This window comes from Condylostylus longicornis, unplaced genomic scaffold (assembly GCF_029603195.1).
Source record: "Condylostylus longicornis isolate FDR11 unplaced genomic scaffold, ASM2960319v2 ptg000006l, whole genome shotgun sequence".
NCBI classification, from domain to species: domain Eukaryota; kingdom Metazoa; phylum Arthropoda; class Insecta; order Diptera; family Dolichopodidae; genus Condylostylus; species Condylostylus longicornis.
Window position 1 is genome coordinate 4,426,258 of NW_026577975.1, and position 19,724 is coordinate 4,445,981.

The 19,724-nt window shown below is 24.1% G+C and overlaps 2 protein-coding genes across 21 annotated transcripts in view; one reads left to right on the forward strand and one right to left on the reverse strand.

The window, feature by feature from the left end:
* Positions 1–19,724, reverse strand: part of LOC129618456 (uncharacterized) — a 260,920-nt gene that overhangs the window by 218,270 nt on the left and 22,926 nt on the right. The window lies entirely within an intron of this gene.
* On the forward strand, positions 4,269–5,292 carry LOC129618460 (serine protease SP24D-like). The gene is made up of 2 exons (XM_055533233.1): positions 4,269–4,508; positions 4,583–5,292. Exons 1-2 carry the CDS (start codon positions 4,306–4,308, stop codon positions 5,100–5,102), a joined length of 723 nt encoding a protein of 240 aa, XP_055389208.1. The 5' UTR covers positions 4,269–4,305; the 3' UTR covers positions 5,103–5,292.

Sequence of the window (19,724 nt, forward strand, 5' to 3'; positions counted from 1 at the left end):
ATTGAATAAAATTTCTACAAATGAATTGAAAAGTATCAACTACTGTATATTCTTCCCATAAATTATTCTAGCTATATTTTTCTGTTTTGATCAAAATATTTTTGATATATATTATATAGAAACCATTATCATAGAGAAATATGTCATGAAAATATAGAAAATATTACCTACTGCTGTTATATGTAAGTAATACTTGATCAGAAGGGAATTAATTTATATAAAATGATATAGACTTAAAGAGCGTGTAAAACGAGAAAATTTGTTAAAAAAATAAATTACAAAAGAAACGAAGGAAAGTAAATAATGTATATATAAATATATATATAGAAAAACAGTGATGAAGTTGAACATTAATGTAATCAATCAAATCGCGATAATTTATCCTACATTTTTCTTTTATATTGTGTAATTTTCTTTCGCCTACACAAACGAATCCTTTAACTTGAAGTGCCTATTTGATAAGAGTATATAAAAATATTTGTATATACGAAATGTATATAGAGGATTTTAATTTTATAGACTTGAAAATATAAATAGAAAGAGATGTGATAATAGATAAAAATAAACAAGTAAAAACGTTTCAGTCGGTATGAACCGATTGAATTATACCCTGCACCTTTCATTGTTGTATAGCAATTACTCAAACCTGTGAAACCATTCTATAGAAACTTCACGGATATGTCCGATCTATAACTGAACACACAACTACCAAGTTTCGTGAATCTGACTTTATTATTTTTCCAAATATTTAAAATTAGCTTTTGGAGTTGTATGGCAGGTACCCGAACCTGCCAAGCAATTCCACTAAAACTTCGCTAATAATATATCTGATCTATAATTGGACACACAACTGCCAAGTTTCATGAATTTGACTTTATTATTTTTCCAAATATTTAAAATAAGCTTTTGGACTTGTATGGGAGCCACTCGAACCTGTCAAGCAATTCCACCAAAACTTCAGAAATATCTTTGACCTATAATTGGACACACAACTGCCAAGTTTCATGAATCTGTCTTTATTATTTTTCCAAATATTTAAAATTAGCTTTTGGAGTTGTATGGCAGGTACCCGAACCTGTCAAGCAATTCCACTAAAACTTCGCAAATATATCTGATCTATAATTGGACACACAACTGCCAAGTTTCATGAATTTGACTTTATTATTTTTCCAAATATTTAAAATTAGCTTTTAGGGTTGTATGGCAGGTACCCGAACCTGTCAAGCAATTCCACTAAAACTTCGCAGGTATATCTGATCTATAATTGGACACACAACTGCCAAGTTTCATGAATCTAACTTTTTTATTTTTTCAAATATTTAAAGTAAGCTTTTGGACTTGTATGGGAGCTACTCGAACCTGTCAAGCAATTCCACCAAAACTTCAGAAATATCTTTGACCTATAATTGGACACACAGCTGCCAAGTTTCATGAATCTGACTTTATTATTTTTCCAAATATTTAAAATAAGCTTTTGGACTTGTATGGGAGCCACTCGAACCTGTCAAGCTATTCCACCAAAACTTCAGAAATATCCTTGACCTATAATTGGACACACAACTGCCAAGTTTCATGAATCTGACTTTATTATTTTGCCGAATATAAAAAATTTGCTTTTGGAGTTGTATGGCAGCCACCCGAACCGGTGCAGCTATCTCATTAAAATTTTTAGAGCATATGTAGGATATAATTGGACACATGTATACAAAATTTTATATTTGTACCTTTATTAGTTTTTGAAATAATTAAAATAAACTCTTTGAGTTGTATGGCAGCTACCCGAACCCGTTGTCCGAATTGGTCCAATAACAATAGGGTTCGTCCTTGGCACAAAAGAAGCAACTTGTGAAAGTTTGGTGTCGATTGCATTATTCGTTTTTGAGTTATCGTGCGATCGGACGGACGGACGGACGGACGGACGGACGGACGGACGGACGGACGGACGGACGGACATGTCTAAATCAACGCAGAATTTTACGCTGAGCAAGAATATATATATATGTCCATACCGCAGATGACTCCTTCAAGTAGTTACAAACTCCATACCAAAGTTAATATACCCTTCACGAAGTGCAGGGTATAAAAAGAGATAAAAATTATTTTATTTCGTGGGTTTCTGTTTTTTTTTTTTGTTAAATAAAAATTGTAAATTATAATTTTCTTTCTTTTACAGAATTCTCTATAGAGCTGTACAAATAAAGATGAAGAACTTATGTAATCTGTTTATAATTTTCGGAAATTTCGGTTTCTTATGAATTATTATATAAAGGAAATGATAAACTGTTTTAAGGAAAACAAACGATATTTTTTATATAAAATAATAATAATGGTATTTTATTTTAACAAATTTATGTAAGTTTTTAAAATTCTCGAGAATTTTAAAAGTATACCTTTGTAATTTTTGATTCTGTAACAAGATCCTGATGCAATATTAATTTTGTTGTTAATGTAAATTCTCAAATATTAAAATTTTTTGAAAGTATTTGCATAAAATATGAGGGTATATAACACTCACAATTGCTTGTAACTCTAATTCATTTACAAACCAGCGTCACAGTCTATCACCAATTACACTGAACGGATTAAATGCTTGAGATTTATTTAAAAGTGTTTATGGAACAGAAGAATTATATAGTGTGATTTTATTGAAAATTTATATTTATATTTTCAAAATAAAAATATCACAATCTAAAAAATTTAATTAATTTAAAAAAAAAATTGATATTAATTTAGGATTTGAATTTTCATTCATCCTAAATATATGCAATTTTTTTTAAAATACTTTATCACATTGAAAATTCATGATTTATTTGTATGTATTATTACAAATAATTGTGCGTTAACAAATTAAAAAATAAAAAATAGCAAATTGAAACTGTTCTGTCATCTTCGTTTTCCAAGGTATTTGAATTATTATTTTGAAAATTAATTATAAACTAAATTTTTCTGTAAAAGAAGATACGAATTTTTAAATATATTGGTATGAATAGTTTCCTATGCTACTTATATTAATATTTGCACATTTAATATGCGCACAATGTGTAGTATAACAATATTAAGTTGTTATTAAATGTACAATATTATAGAAAAAAATTGTCCACTAAAAATTTCCAATATTCGAATTCAATTTAAAATTTCTTCAGCCATAAGTAATATTGTGCGATCAAATAAATCAAAATTAACCGACTATAGCTCAAATTACTTGGCTGAATTTAAAAAAAAATTTCAATAACAGCTAGTTACTCGTCACAACAATTTGTTTTACTCTGAATAAAATCATGAATTTCGCACAACATGAACTCGCAATCACATAGTAGAATTTTCCAAAAGAAAAAAGAATTATTAATTTATTATTTACATTTTGTTGACAAAAATTAATAATATTTGCATTTCATCTGGTATGATGACAATTAAATCACCATCTAAGCTAAAATATTTAATATAACAGTTACCATTTACATTGCAGCAACTTCTTTAACGTTCAATTTTATTAGACTAAAAATTGTGTAGCTACAGCTTAGAAAAATACGTACCTGGAAGAGAAATACAAAAAAAACAAATTAATTTTAATAAAGTTATTTTACATTTGGAATTGGGAAATTAATTAGAATTGGATTTTTGAGAGTTGAATAAATAAAAACAACTCGCTATCACTTAATAGATACAAAATAAAAAATTCCCATTCAATAAAAAAATTGTAAGAAATTCCAGTCTTAAAATTATTATCTATAAATCCCGTAAACCCTTCTTAAATCCATTTGAAGTACAAAAATAAAATTACGCAAATATTAAAGTCTTCTTTCTATTTTTAAATAGCTTTCTTAATCTTCTTCCGATTAAAATTAGATTTCCCCATATCGATTTAAGACTACCAATAAAATATGAAAAAAAATTGAATTTAAAGCTTATCAATAATAATTGTAGAATTTAAAAAAAAATAATCAATTAATAGAAGGTAGCCTTTGAAGAGAATTCTGTGATTCAATCCAATCAGTTTAAATATGATTTTTATCATTAGATTAGATTTTATAATTCAGTTGATCTTAAGTAGCCAAGATTAGATTTTATAATTTTTATTCTAATTCATTTCAATTGATATTGCAAAAAAAAAGAATATTTTTTATGCGATGTCGGAATTTTTGATTTAAAGAATTGATTTTATAAAGATAAGATTTACTTTCTATAAAGCGATAACCAATAATATCTGAGCTACTAGACTATTTTTATATTTTTAGTAAAAATATAAAAGTAGCTGTTATTACGCTGTTTTAAGTTATTACTTTGTTAATTTCGAAAGATAAAAGAATGGTAAAATTAGTGGTACTTTTGGTTGTTTTACTTGGTGTAGCTGTTAGTGAAATTTCAGCTCGTGGTCGTATTGTTGGTGGATGGGATGCATTACCACAACAATTTCCACATCAAATTTCATTAAGAATTCGTGGATCACATACATGTGGTGGTTCAATTATTTCACCAACATGGATTTTAACAGCTGCTCATTGCGTTGGGTAAATTTTTTTTTTTTTTTGTTTCTAAATTCAAAATATTCTAAATATTATGAATTTTTTATATTATTCTATAGAAATAATGTTTATGATTATACTGTTGTTGCTGGTTCAAATCAATTGTCAAATGGTGGTGTTGCAATTACAGCTAAACGTATTATTTCACATGAACGTTATGGTAATTTCCAAAATGATGTTGCTTTAATTGAATTATCATCACCATTACAATATTCAAGTGCAATTCAACCAATTAAATTGGCAAGAACAAAAGTACCATATAATGCACAAGTAACAATCTCTGGTTGGGGTCGTATCTATACTGGTGGTCCAATTCCAGAAAACTTAAAATATAATTATTTACAAGCAGTTGGTACTTCATGTGGTGGTATGAATTTTGCTGGTTTAATATGTTTAGGTCATCCAAGTAATAATGGTGCATGTAATGGTGATTCTGGTGGTCCAGCTGTCTATAATAATGAATTAGTTGGTATTGCTAATTTCGTTGTTGGTGGTTGTGGTAGCACATATCCAGATGGTTATGCTAGTGTTGAATATTACAGAGATTGGGTACAAAAGAATACCGGTTTGATTTTGTAAATTGATTAAAAAAAAAAACGAAAAAAACAAACATGGAAACGTAAAGTGCTTTATAGATAAACAACAATAAAACGAATTTTTAATACCTTAATAAAATAATGTAAATATTAATTGGCTTCCGAAATTTTTAAAAATTTTAAAATAATGCATAAATTGTAATGAAAATTGAAATATACAAATATTGTGACTGAATAATAAATCTTTCTTTTTGATAATTGTTTATAAAATTATTAAAAATGAGTCAATAAAAATTTTCAGAATTAATTTTAGCGAATGAAGACATTTTAAGGGTGATGTAAATGGCAAAGAATTAAAAAAATTTTCAAAAATTTTTTCGAATAATACAAAATTTATTAAAATGTCAATTATCTGGGTTCGCAACTTTGAAAATTTCGAAATGTGCATAGACTATCGTAAAATAACCCCAGCTGACCCAAAATTAATGGACGTGCTCGTTTTCCTGTTGTCACTTCTTTGCCGTATGTCATGATATGTAAATATTGTTAGAGACAAATGTTGTTTCTTTGTTTTTTTCTTTCTGGCTTCATTAAATGTTGAGGCTTATTGATATGAGAGTTATTGAAATTTATTGTTTACTTGTTGTTGGTAATGGGCAATTACTTTTATATTAACATTTTATTTTATAATACTGTATATTAAACAATATAATTTTCAGTATAATTACATTATTGACCCGATCACGGTTTGAAGCCGAAGCTCTTCATTTAATGAAACGGCGCTATAACTACTGCAACATCGGCCAGTTTAGAGTCCGAACGCATCGCAGATAAAATTTACATTAAAGTTTTGAAAAATAAATTTAATAAATTTATTCATTCAAATTAAATTCAACATTTTTAAAGTAAACTACTTAAAATTCCACTTAATTTATAATAAAAGAATACTAGAGGGAAAAAAAAAGTCTTTAAAAAAATTTTTATACCTCCGTCACGTCCTTTTCTTTTCTTTTTTGATGAGCTACTACTACTGCTACTATTTTGATTTGATTGGCTTTTATCCTTGCTTTTCCATCGAATTAACATTGTTGATGCAGCAAAATTTAAAATTCTTGCAGCTGATTGCCGTTAATAATTTTCCCAAAAATAATTGGGTCAAATTTTTTTTTTTTTTTTAATGTGATTTTAATTTTTGCCCCCTCCCTTTTTTTTTTGTTGAATTAAATTAAATTTCTTTTATTACAATTTTCACAATTTTAGCACAATAAAACAATATGAGTTTTTCTCTTTAAAGACGAGTTTTGTAATTCAATTTTTAATTAGTTTTTCTTGCTTGTACAATTAAAAGAAATATAAAAAATTAAGTAAATTTTCTCTCACAAAAACAAAAAAATTTAAATTTTTATCTTTCTTTATTCTCTTTTATTTTTAGAGAACAACAAATTGAATTTGAGTTCATAGAGCAAAATACCCAAAAAATTTTGAAATGTAAAAGAAAAACAGCTTTGCGGTGTTTGTGCCAAAAGAATGGCAAAAAAAAAATAAAACTAGAGTTCAAGAATATTTAAAAAAAATGTTTTGCTTCTTTCAATGGAAAGGATTTATTATCCTTTTTTTTGCTCTTTTAATAGTATTTACACAGCTATTTTTTTTATATAAGCTTATATTCGTAAAAAAGAACTATAAAAGTAAATTATTCACACTTTATGAGCACCGTATTTTTTATTTCCTTTTTCTCTTTTTATTTTTGATTCTTACTCTCTCTCTTTAATATTCCTCTTAAATTTTTTGTGTTTATATTTTTCTCCGCAGTAGAATCACGTATGTTTTAATTTTTAATATATTGTGTGTTTGTAGGTCTTAATTTTTTAAAATTTACAATTACAATTTTTTTTAAGAGAGATTTAAATAGAAAATAATTTAAAAAACAAATTTAGAATCCGTTCTAAAATTTTATTTTTTTTCTTTGTGTGTATGGTTTTTTTTTTTTGTAAAGAAAAAATTCACTAGAAATTTTTTGAGTTCTACAAAAATATGATAAAAATTTTCACTTCGTTGCTTCTTCGTTACTAATACAATTATAAATATGTGTCATGTGTTGATAAAACAATAAAAAAATAATTCAAAAATATAAAAAAAAAATTTATTGTGGTTAAAAAGTTTTTGCTTTTCTATTTATTTATTATTTTTTTTGTATAAAGTTGAAAAGACAAAAACAAGATTTTTTAAGTCTTTTGTTAAAATTTTGCTATTCTTTTTTTTTCTGTTTTCTAAACTTTTATTTTAAATCTTTTATTTCACTATTCTCACAGTTTTTGTTCCAAAACTTTTATACTACTTTTTCTAATATTTTTTCTGGGTGTGTTATCCTTAGATATTATGCCAATATATGTAGCGTAGCATATTGTTACAAAAATTTGAATACAAATGAATTAATTTCATAATAGTTAATAATTTCTTTTTATATTAACACTTTCAGTATAACAGTTTTTAGATTTTTATAAAAGTTTTCAGTTCGATAACATTAAAAGTAATAAAATTTTATTAATTTCTTTTGAAACCTTTAAAACAAAATTATTAAAAAAATTAAAATAAATTTTTTGAATTCATTTTTTTTTTTTTTCAGAATTGTTGTGTATGTGTTTGGAATTTTGAAAGCATAATATGTACTATATATAAAGTCTAATTCTGTTTAGTTTTACTTCTTCTAGAATGTGATTTACGAGCAGTATTTACAATTTTTATTAAAAACAAGAGAGTGTAAAAATAAAATTTTCTCAAATTATTTTGTTGCTTGCGCCGGGTCTACAATATATGCCAAATAAGCATATAGAATGAATACCGGAAAATAGGAAGTGATTATTTTGCGAAATTGACAATGGTTCTTGATATTGTTCGTTGCTTTGAAAGCGGGAGGAGACCATTTTTAGAGAAAACCACGTAGGGCACCAAACAAAAGAGAACCAGCTCCGTTTTCTTATATAAAAAATTTAATTTCTAATATAAATTTGCTGAAATAGATGAAGAAATTGTAATAATTGTAAGCTCGTACACATTTAATGTAAATGCTCATCGTCATAGTAATAAACAATATTTACTTTGCGAATTTAATAAAATATAAGAGCGAATTTTAAATTCTCTTTCTTATCGATTTAATATTTTATTAGAAATTTAAATGCGCAAATATCTCAAATGATTTTAAATTGTAAATTAACAAATTATTTTGAAAATAATCAAAATTTTTCAAAAATTTGTCAATTACAAATAATTTGTTTGATTTTAAGGAACGTAATCAAGCAATTCAAGTGTTTTCTAACCGGGATTTCATAAGCTATATAATTAGTTTTTTTACAGTGAATGTTTTAAAACGCTTATACTTTTGCGTTATTATTTCCAAGGGTTTAATTTTTCAACTAAAATAAACTTAACTAAAATAAATTTCAACTAAAATTTTAAATGAGGTCCATAGTAACATGGAAAATTCAAAATAAAAAACTATTTTGCCATAAAAATTTTTTTCAAAAATTATATTTTAATTTTTTGTAATATGCTTGTTGTTAATCTAAAATGAATTTCTTATTTACTCCCTTCTCTCAATTCAATAAAAAGCACCAAACAGCTCTAGAATGTTGTTAAAAATATAAGAGATATTTTTGTTTTCTTTGAGTGGGATCTATAAAAAATTTGTTTCATCCAGTCGTCTACTTGTACATTTTTATTAAGATTATAAAAAAACGGCCAGAAGGCATATAAAACGCACCATAATATTTTAAATTATCTTAGATCATAAAAAATGCAAGAGTACTTTAGAAATAAAATTTTAACATTTTATCGCGCATACATCAACATTCTTGTATGAACAACATGTATTGAAAGAAAGTTTCATACATGATTCATAGCTTGTACGTATGAAAGGATGAAAAATTCATTAAAATTATATTTTTTCGTTTTTCTCTAGATTTTTAAAAATAAAATAAAAATATGGAAATTTTTTTACATTATTTTTATTTTTTTTTTCCATTCCATTCCATTTTGTAAGGACCAAAATGTTTTAACCCTTAAAATTTGTCTTAATTCTATTCTGCACTTTTTGTAATATGCGAAAAAATCGAGTACATACAAAAATTCTAAATAAAAAAAAATTGTTATTTTCATATTGTGTAAGTTGACATGCAACCCAGGATATTATTTGATTTGAAAAGAAATTATACTTATAAGGAATACATTATTAGAGAGAGAAAAAAAAAACAAGGAGTCTGAAAAGGATATTCGCTATTATTTGTACATACAAATAATGTACATGAGTATTTTTTTCGATGTGTTAAGAATTTATAATGTGATAGAATAAGAATAAGAATGATTAAATTTTTATATTATACAAAGAACGCATATCTTTAATGGAACGCAACATTATACTTTATACACATGGTACTTGTTCTGTATACAAACTCATATATTTGTTATTGAAAAGCAATTTGTAATAGAAATAGAAATTTGCTGTTTAACTCACAAATGAAATTTTTAAAGTGAGATGTAGACTTTTGTATAAATTCAGCATGGAATGGAAAACAAAATTTTAAAATTCTTCGCATTTAAAAATGCAATTGATCAATCAAGAAATAAAATATTTTTTGTGTTATAATTTTAAAGCAATTCTTAAAGTTTCTTTCTTGTATTCCTACTATTTCATACAATAATTCAAATATTATTTCGGAAGAAAATTTAAGAGGTCATACACCTTGATATGTAAAACCGGCGGTATCGCAACGGGCCTATCTGACCAATGTGTATCTTATGATAGTCGCGTTAATCTAACCAAACCTAACCTGCGCTCTAATTTTTTTTATTTAATTTAATTTTAATAAAATTAGTTTTACATTTTTAGTTAATTTAAAATTTTTAAAATTTTTATTATACCAATTTAATTTCCAATGAAATTTCAAAAGAATTGAGTTATGTTGTTGCTGCTTATAATGACAATTTTGCAGCAACAATAATCTAGTGAGTTTATCTGTAAAACCATGCAATAATGGCTCTAAAGTATATATTGCTTTCAATACACAATAATATTAAATAAAGTTCACATTTCGACCTGTTCCACATATTAAATAAATATTTCTATTTAATGAACTACGAAGTACTTTAACAAATTAATTTCAAAATGGAGGAAAGATTTACAAAAAAAGAAACATTAAATAATTTTAAAATATTTTTCGTTTTCTTTAAATTAAAATTTATTTGATATTTTAATCCTGTGTTTGAAACAGTTGACCCCATAACAATAAATAAAAATGAATTTAAAAGACGAAAAAGGGGCCGAATAAAATAGAACAGGAACATTAAAATTACGCATAGTATTCAATAAATTCCACCCAAAAGTAAAACACAATAAATTTCTTTTAAGAACCGATAAAGGAAGAAACAAAATAAGTAAAAATTTTTGACAGATACATTATTTTAGATATTATCCTTTTTTATTTATTTTTTTTTTTTTTTTGTTTTGTACACTTATCATTCCGAAACGTTTATTTTCTATAATACGCATAAAAGCTAATAAAGAGAGAATTAAGTGACCATATTGTGTTAATTTCTCGGTCATTAACATGAAGATTATTAAAAATGTAAACTCGTGATTTTTCTTAATATCGTAGCATAGAGAAGAGAAAGCAACATTAGAAATCTCTTATTCAATGGTTTAGATCAAAATTCTCTTTCTTGTTTTTCAAATAGTGTAGAACATTTGCAGAGCAAATACGATTTAAAAGTAAAATATAAGCAAAAAAAATAGATGATTATCTTTTAAATTTTTGAAATATTGATAGAAATATTTTGACCTTCAATTGACCATGAAATTCAATTCAAATAATATAATTTGGGCTCAATTTGTACACGTATATTTTATTCTTAGAAAAAGAAAAATTATTTACAAATTTAAAATCCTTTATATAAAATAAAATTATTTTAATACAAAACTCTCTCAATAAACAAGTTCAAGGACACTTCAATTTATTTGTAATTCCATTTTATTAAATTGTAATACAAATTTTTAAACCCTATCATTTAGTATTCTTTATACTGATCAAGCAAAATCAAATGACAATACAAGATAAAACCAGAAAATAAAATAAAAATGTAGGGAAAAAAAAATGAAGAAAAATAAAATAAATTTAAAGGGGGCCAACTAAAGTTATAAAATTAGAATGAAAGGCTTAAAAACTCATTCGGAAAATCCTTAATATTTTCTCTTTTCTTTGTTTCCCTCTTTATTTTTATGAATCCTCATCATAGAAGTCAAGCTACTCGGTAATAAAAAAAACAGAAAGAACAAAAAAATTTTCCAATATAAGAAAAAATCATAGATAAATTTTATAAAGAATGGCAAGTAAGCACCACCCTCTTCTCTTTATAAGTCAGAGTTTTGTTTAATTTTCGTTTATCCCTTTTTTTTTTGTCTCGTACTCGAATTTAGACTCGAATGGTGGAAGGTAACAAAAAGAAAAAGAAATAAAATGTAAAAGAAAAGGTTCCTATTTTTTCAAATTAATTTTATTGGTCCTTAACCATAATGTTGTGTAACTTTTATTTTTTGCGTTTTTACTTCTTTTCTTTCTTTTATTTCTGTTTCCTAATTCGTTTCAATGGTATACACACATATACATTGAATTTTTGTGTAGAATAAGTTACGGTTCCAGTTAAAGGACTGTATTTGAAGTTAAAAGTGGAAGAAGGACAAATTTTTTATGTTCAATATGAAAAATAAAGAATTTTTTTGGATAAATTAAAAATTTTCACTAAGAGAAATCAGAAGTTTTAATTTTTTGAACTGAATGTGAAAATAATATGGCGCACACTATATAATAATTTATTATATGATAAGGGTAACTATGAAATTATAATATTAACAGTTAAAATTCATGCAATTCTCAATTCTGAATTCAATTCAATGCATATAAATTTTATGTAATTTTAAAATCAATATGAAACAGTACACAAGAACCCCGGGAAATATGCAAAATTTTGTAATAAAACTATTTACTTATTTTAGTTTTCTCCTATATTTACAAAAAATTTTTAATCTTCAATCTAATGGAACATTTATTTTTTTTCAATTCCACTTGATAGCATTAAGACTTTCAACTTGACTTCTAAATTCTAGTATCAATTTTGGAGCTTATTACAGTTAACTAAATGCGGTGACTAGGCTGCCGTAGTTTTTCTTCATGCTTAATATTGAATTATGCATGAAATTTAGCATGAAATAGTAGAATTATTATAGTGACCGGACTAGGGTTTGTACCTAATAGCCTAATTTAACCTAAGAACATATTTAGAAAATACTTAAAGATTTACTTAATTTGGTTTTGAAAAATTTTCAGAAAATTTGTAGTAGTTTCAGTAGTTCCTATTAAATTCTAGCCGCATTATATCTGCTACTCGTACAGGGAAATATCGCAGAGTTGACACACTCAAATCTTCATATTTTTGTTATTTTTCAAATTCCATTATATTTCGTTATATGCGTATAAAATGTTTATGCGCATAAAACTCTTATTTTTCAATTATTAAATTACCGTACCACAAAAACAAAAATAATATTGAAAGTTTAAAAACAGAGCGAGGGGAGGTAGAAGAAAAAACTAAATGATTGATTGACAGTTCCATATTCCTGGATTTTTTGTTTTTTTTTTTTGTTTTTTATAACGAAAATGTCCATCAAACTTTATTTTATTTAAGAATTATATGAAAGGGACACGCATGTATGATTCTGTGTTAGTTATATTATATTGTGAATTGTTGAATACACATTGTACTTAAAAATATGACAAATTGATTATTGATTAAATTTTCAAGGAATTTAAAGGATTAGATAATAATTTCTCTAAGGTAAAATAAAAAATAATATTTTTATACTGAAATGTCATAATTATTTCGAATTATTATGTTTTATAGGGAAATTAAACAAATATTGCTGATAAATTTTGTTAAAAGGAAGAGCTATAAATATATTTCGAGTTCATATTAATTTTAATAAATAAGCCTCCAAAAAAAATGAGATTCAAATTTAGGCAGAATATACATTTCTGCCTTAAAACTAGCCATACTAAATTTGGTGTTATCACAACAACAGCTCTCTTATTGCAGGTAATTCGTTCTGTAAAACAATACAGGAATAAAAAGCACCCCATTTTTTTATTCTACTCATTTGTCAAGTCATTTTAAAGTCATTAAATAACTTTTGATTCCTTTTTTTCATCTTAATAGTTCCTTTCTCTTTTTTAATAAAAATTTCCTTTTTTTCCTTTTTATTGCATATTTTTTAACAACGTTACGTTTTTATTTGATATTCGCGCTCCGATTAATTTTCATATACTTTTAGTATTGCTCTTTCTTTTTTAAGTAATAATTTAATTTTTACTCTTATTTTTCGTGCTTTTCCTCCTTTTCTTTCTCTTTAAATTTATTATTCTTTTATTGCACAAAAAGGAAATCTTTTTACTATTTCTCTTTGACTAAATACAAAGAATTTAATTCATTTGAATTATTTTCTAAATTTTATACATTTTCTTTTTCATTTCTTTAGGTTGAAAATACTATAGAAAATATCAAAATATTTCTGATAACATAGAAATTTTATTACAAAAATGAAAATTAATAATAAAGAAGAAAGGAAATACTGAAAATCTTTTACAAAATTTTTGAATTTGAATTAAGGGAAAAAATTTATTAAAGGAGATTCCATAATATTGTTACATACAAGTTTACAATTCAATAATCAAAAGAATTATGAATTTATTTTATATGAATTTTATGCATTCTCTCAATCTAATTACCCTACAAAAGTTTTAAGTGCAATTTTATGTTCAATATCAAAAAGGTTGTAATTTATTGAAAAAAAAAAATTTGTAAAAATTTATTTAGAATTATCGGAAATTGAAATCGACGTTGTTGAGCTCTATTTTTCAAATTTGTATTGAAAATCAATTCATTCAATAAAACAATTCCAAATAAAAAAATGGTTTTACTCTTTTCTATGAAAAAAAATTAAATTTTTCTCTTATTAATAATAATAGAGACTTAAAGATTATATGAAATGAAGAGAATGGGTAAAGAGGGGTACAAAATTAGCATACCGGTTAAAGGTGAAAGTAAATAGAGAGAACGTAATGTGAGAATTTTTATTTAATTAATTTTTGAATTTTCTACTAAAAATAATTAATGCTAATTTATTATTGTATTCATATTTCATTGTAAAATAAAAATTTTTAATGATTATGTATTTGGGAAGTACGAGAAAATTTAGGTTTTTTAGTACGAGAATTTTGTTGAATATTTTGTAATTGAGAATTGATAACAGCATTACTTACAATTTAAAAAACAAACCCGATCAATATTTTATATTATTTATTTAGATAATTTAGTAAATAATTTTATTTTTTATTAAAGAATAAAATTTTTCTCAAAATATTCTCATAAATCATTCATTTTTTCTTTAGTTAGAAATTTTTTTTAAATCTTATTTGCATATGAAAAAATTTAATTAAATTACATTTATACCGTTATGCTTACAAGAAACCACTATTACTAACACTGAATAAATAGTACCGTTAATATGTTTCTCTCATACTAAAATTCCATTTCAAATTACTCTTAATATTATTAACCTGGTGCTTAATCTATACAAAAAAAAAATCCATTTCATTTTATTTATATTGCTATTCTGTGTATTACTCATTTTCCCTAAAAATTTTCTGTTTTTCATAACAATTTTTATATTCAAAGAATATTTAAACTAACTTATAGAATAAAATATAAAAATGTATAGTATGTATGCATGTATAATAGTCAAAAAATATTAATAAAAAATTCCAGAAAATCCTTGGCTTTTTTTTTAACATCCCATAAAGATTAATTTACTTATATTGGCCAAATATACAAGTATATGGAGAAAAATATAACAGAACTGAGTAAATATTTATATCCAAATGTGTCATGTATGCTTTATGCATATATGTATATTTGTATGTGTCTGTTTATCTATAAAGTATAAAAAAATAAAGTGCAATTTGTTTATGTCAAAAAGAATCTAAGAAAACAAGTAGAAAAATAACAAAAATTAATTCCCATTTTTAAATGAATAAAATACAAGAATTTTTCTTAAATGGCAGGTAAGATATTTTAGTAACTGTAAATTTTTTTTTCTCTATCAATGTATTTGTTTATGTGAATATGTGCTCAGCTTAACGTTAATATACTATATAAGATATTTTTGTTACTTTTAATAAAAAAAAAATTACTCAAATATTTTGTGTTTCTTTTTTTTTTGGAATTTTTGTTGTTTTCCTTTTATTTTTTTAAAGTAAAACATGTACTTGTAAAATATAAATTATTTAGTACTTGTATTATGAGTATTGAAAAATGACAGGGTCTTATTTCAGTAATATCATATTATGTTAATTTATGTAACTGATATAATATATGGGAATTTTCTATGTAATAGAAGCAGATTAGTCATGCAATTATAAGAGACATACTGTATTAAGATATTTATTTTATCAAAATTTTTGTAGCAAATTGAATGATCAAACAATTAAATGCATTGTTCGATACTTGGCTGAATATTTTACTATTTCAATCTGAGAAAAAATTTTCAATAGTTTTTTCAATAGTTTGCAAATTTTTACCTGTTATTTTTTTTAGTTTTTAGACTTACGTCTGCACATATTATGGCATGATTCAGCAAATTTATTCACCATAGATTATAAATTTAATACATAAGCTTGATATTGAATAAAATTTTAGAAAATCAAATTAATTCCTAATTCAATATGAGTTAGTTACTAAATTCAATTGAAATCTTTTCAATATAATAATAAATTTATTTCATTTAACATTGTACACCCTGTCTTGAACAATATTATCATAATAAAAATACTCATACTTAAATATATAAATAATTTAAAGCAATCTAAATACAATTTTACCACATACAGAGAAAAACAGAAGGAGTGATAAAGAATTAGAGCAAGAAACAAGAGAGAGTATAACAACAGAGTAAGATCTTTATTATTGATGCTATGATGACACTGATATTACTATTTTTTTTTTCTTTTTCTCTTATTATTATGATTTTCTTATATTGTGCACAATGCTATTCAAAAGTTTAAGGATATATTTACTGTAAAATCCTATTTATTTCATTATTATAATATCTACATACATATATATGTAAATTATTTAATAAATACAAACTTATTTGCATGGTATATAAATATATGAATTTTTAATTATATATACATATATATATATTTACATCTTTGGATACTCTTTAATATAATATGAGAATACAAGCATACAATAATAAACAACAGGATTTTTATTAGAGGTGAAATACTAAAGTAGTTATAGTAACAGTGTTACAAACAGTATAATATTCAAATATAGCATATACTCAGTCAACAGTAGGATAAACTTTAAAATGTTCTTAAAAAATTTTTTGTTTTATATTTTTTTTCTGTTAAAAGTAAGTGTGTAAATATATGTACATTTCTATATCTTTCCCTTTTTATTGTCTTAATATTTATGTACACAAATGTAGTATAAGAAGAGCATAACGAGTATAGGTAATGTTTGTTGTTAGAAAAGTTCTATTTGAGAAAAAAAAGAAAAATTACTTTTATTTTTCTCTCTTTTTTCATTTTTTCTTTTTGTTTTTTTTTTCACTTTGCTTCAATTTAACATTAATGGTTAAATAAAAGGAAGAAGAAAAGAGCAAAAATTTTTGTAATAAACTGAATTTGTAATAATAAAAAACAAACAACAGAAAAAATTTTTTTTTTCAAAAAAGCAATAATAAAAGAGAAAAAGAGAAGGAAAAAGCTTTTTTTTTTGTTTTTTCATAAAAACTTCGTTTTAGAAGTTTTTTAAGTTTTCCTTTTATATTTCGTTTTTATACCGTTACACCTTTATAACAAACCCTACAAAAAACATACCTTTAAAATGGTAGAAAATAATATTAAATATGTATATATGTATGTATATAAAGTTATAATGATTTTACAAAAAAAATATTGTGCATTAAAAATTTTCAAGGATTTCTTGAAGACATTAAGGAGTTTTTCTCATTTATTTTCATTTTTCATGTTTTTTATTATTATTATTTCTGACATTTTCTCTTGTTTTCCCCTATATTATAACATTCAAATTTTTATCCCATGACAATTTTTATACATGAAATGAGAATACAATAGAGAAACATTGAAATATTTAACAGAATAAAAAAATATGAGAGTAACTTTTGAAAAGTTTTTTTTTATATGTACATAAAATTTCCCACTTTCTCTTCCTCTCCGCGTCTCTTATTCTATCAGAGCTTATGTCATACAATTATATTATTGTTTTACCTGAATATTATATTTTTAAATTTATATTTCTTAACTTTTTATATGTTTGTATATATTTGGTTTAATTAAGAAAATTTTTGTTATTAGCATACAAGCCTATAGTAACACAAAAATATAAAATTGTGCAGATATCCTTGGAAAATGCACAAAAAGATTTGCGTTTTTTTTTTCTTATTAAAATATATGCAAGCACATATTGCAGTACATAGAAATATGTGCATATTATCTTTATGTATATAAAGTGTATTATGTGTTGGGTATGTTATAAAAGTTTTCATAGTTGATTATCATATAAAAAATAATATTTGTTCTAAATACTATTAAAATTACAATAAATGTGTGCATAAAGTTTAAATTTAATTTTATATTTTATCCTATAAAATAAATGATAATATTGTATATATGATAAGGAATATTGTCTGGAAGGATATTATAAAAGGATATTAATATAAAAATTAATAGGGATAACCTAATTATCGTTTTTTGTTTTTTTACATTGCATATACTATTACGACAGTTTGTGTTTTTAATTTTAAAATTTGAATTGATATAATTGTATAACAGATTATAATATTGAGATCGATCTATATTTTCTACTACCTTTATTTATTCGGATTTGAGATGAATTCTATTTATTTGGATTTGAGAAAAAAATCTATCTAATGGAAATATTTCAATGAAAAAAAATTATTTTTATTTGGAGAAATTTTCATTTATGACGTTACAATTCCTATTACTTAAAATTTATTCAATAAGATATTGCAAAATCATCAAATCGGTCAAATTTTTATAGTCTTCTTCAATTCAGATTTTAAAGAAAGTTAATGAAATGCCTTAAAAATTAAATTTGTTATACATATATATTAAGGATTATAAGGTATAGAAACTATCCATATATATATATAGTAGGATTTTCTCAACTGGAATCGTGGAATTGTTAGAAGAAGTTTGTATTGGAAAAAATTCGAATCTAAGAAAGGTATGCAAAATATTTGAGAATATTAAGGTAATATAAATAAACTAGATTTAACTTATATATAGAGATTTTCAGTGCAACCCGAATTTCTTAGTGTATATCCTAAAATATCGTACAATAATGGTAACTTTAAATAACCGAAATTTATTAGTAAAATTCTGCATTAAGAATTTTTATTTTACAAATTTTGTTTTTAAATCTATAACAAATTTAATTCAAGAGCGAATTAATGGAAATTAGGCTTGTACCTATTTGACTTCTAATTAAAGTTTCTATAAAATTGTGCTATAATATGTGCTTAAAAGTAATATCAAAGTTTTTATGCAATTAACTTGGTATGCATACTTTATAATTTATAAAACAACAAAAATTTAGAAAAACTTTAAATTTCAATGTTTGAATTAATTTTAAGATAAAAGAACATAAAAAAAAAGTTTTACGACATCTTTGATAATTTTAATTTTTCCATTATATTTTTTTTTTCCGAATCTATAATTAGAATTTCTATACTATTTTTTTTTGTATTATAAATATTATAGATAACTTTTAAAACTTATAATTACACTTATAATTATTGTACTAAAAGAACAAAATTCCTCAACAAGAATTAGGGGGGAGGGGGCGGGGAAATTAGAAAAACCTACATTAATTTTAATATTTTTTAACATATTGGGAATGGTAATGTGGTTTATATGTGACACAGTTGCTGTGAAATGTAAAATTTTCTTCAAAGTTTAAAATATAATGCTATTGAAAATGATATTAATTTTTTAGGATCTTGTATAATTTAATATTGACAAAGTTAGTAAAGAAAATTGCGATTAACATAATATTATTCATGAAAATCTGTTATGAAGAAATTTTAATAAATTTATAATGAAACTTATGATTTTCTAACTTAAAAATAGTGTAATAATGATTTTCTAGATAATTAAGTTAATAGGTAAATTTAATTTAATTCTATATCTTAAAAAAATATTCATTAAAATTTACCAATCTTTTTAAATATTTAAAAGAAAACAAAAAATTTAAATATTATGAAAATTTTAGAAAATTTTTAAGTAATTCTACGACTGGGATCCTTGGGAAAGGGCTTTATGACCCCGATGGCGATCTCGCAGCTTGGGCTAGTTGCAATACTGCAATTTTGTATGGGCAAGAGGTATGGGTATCAAAATAATGTGGTTAGAGATTGAAATCACAAAAAATCATATTGGTTGACGTGAGAACGGCCCCAGTCCCTTTTCACTTGGGTTAAGGATTTGAGGACAGAAATAAAAAGAACGGT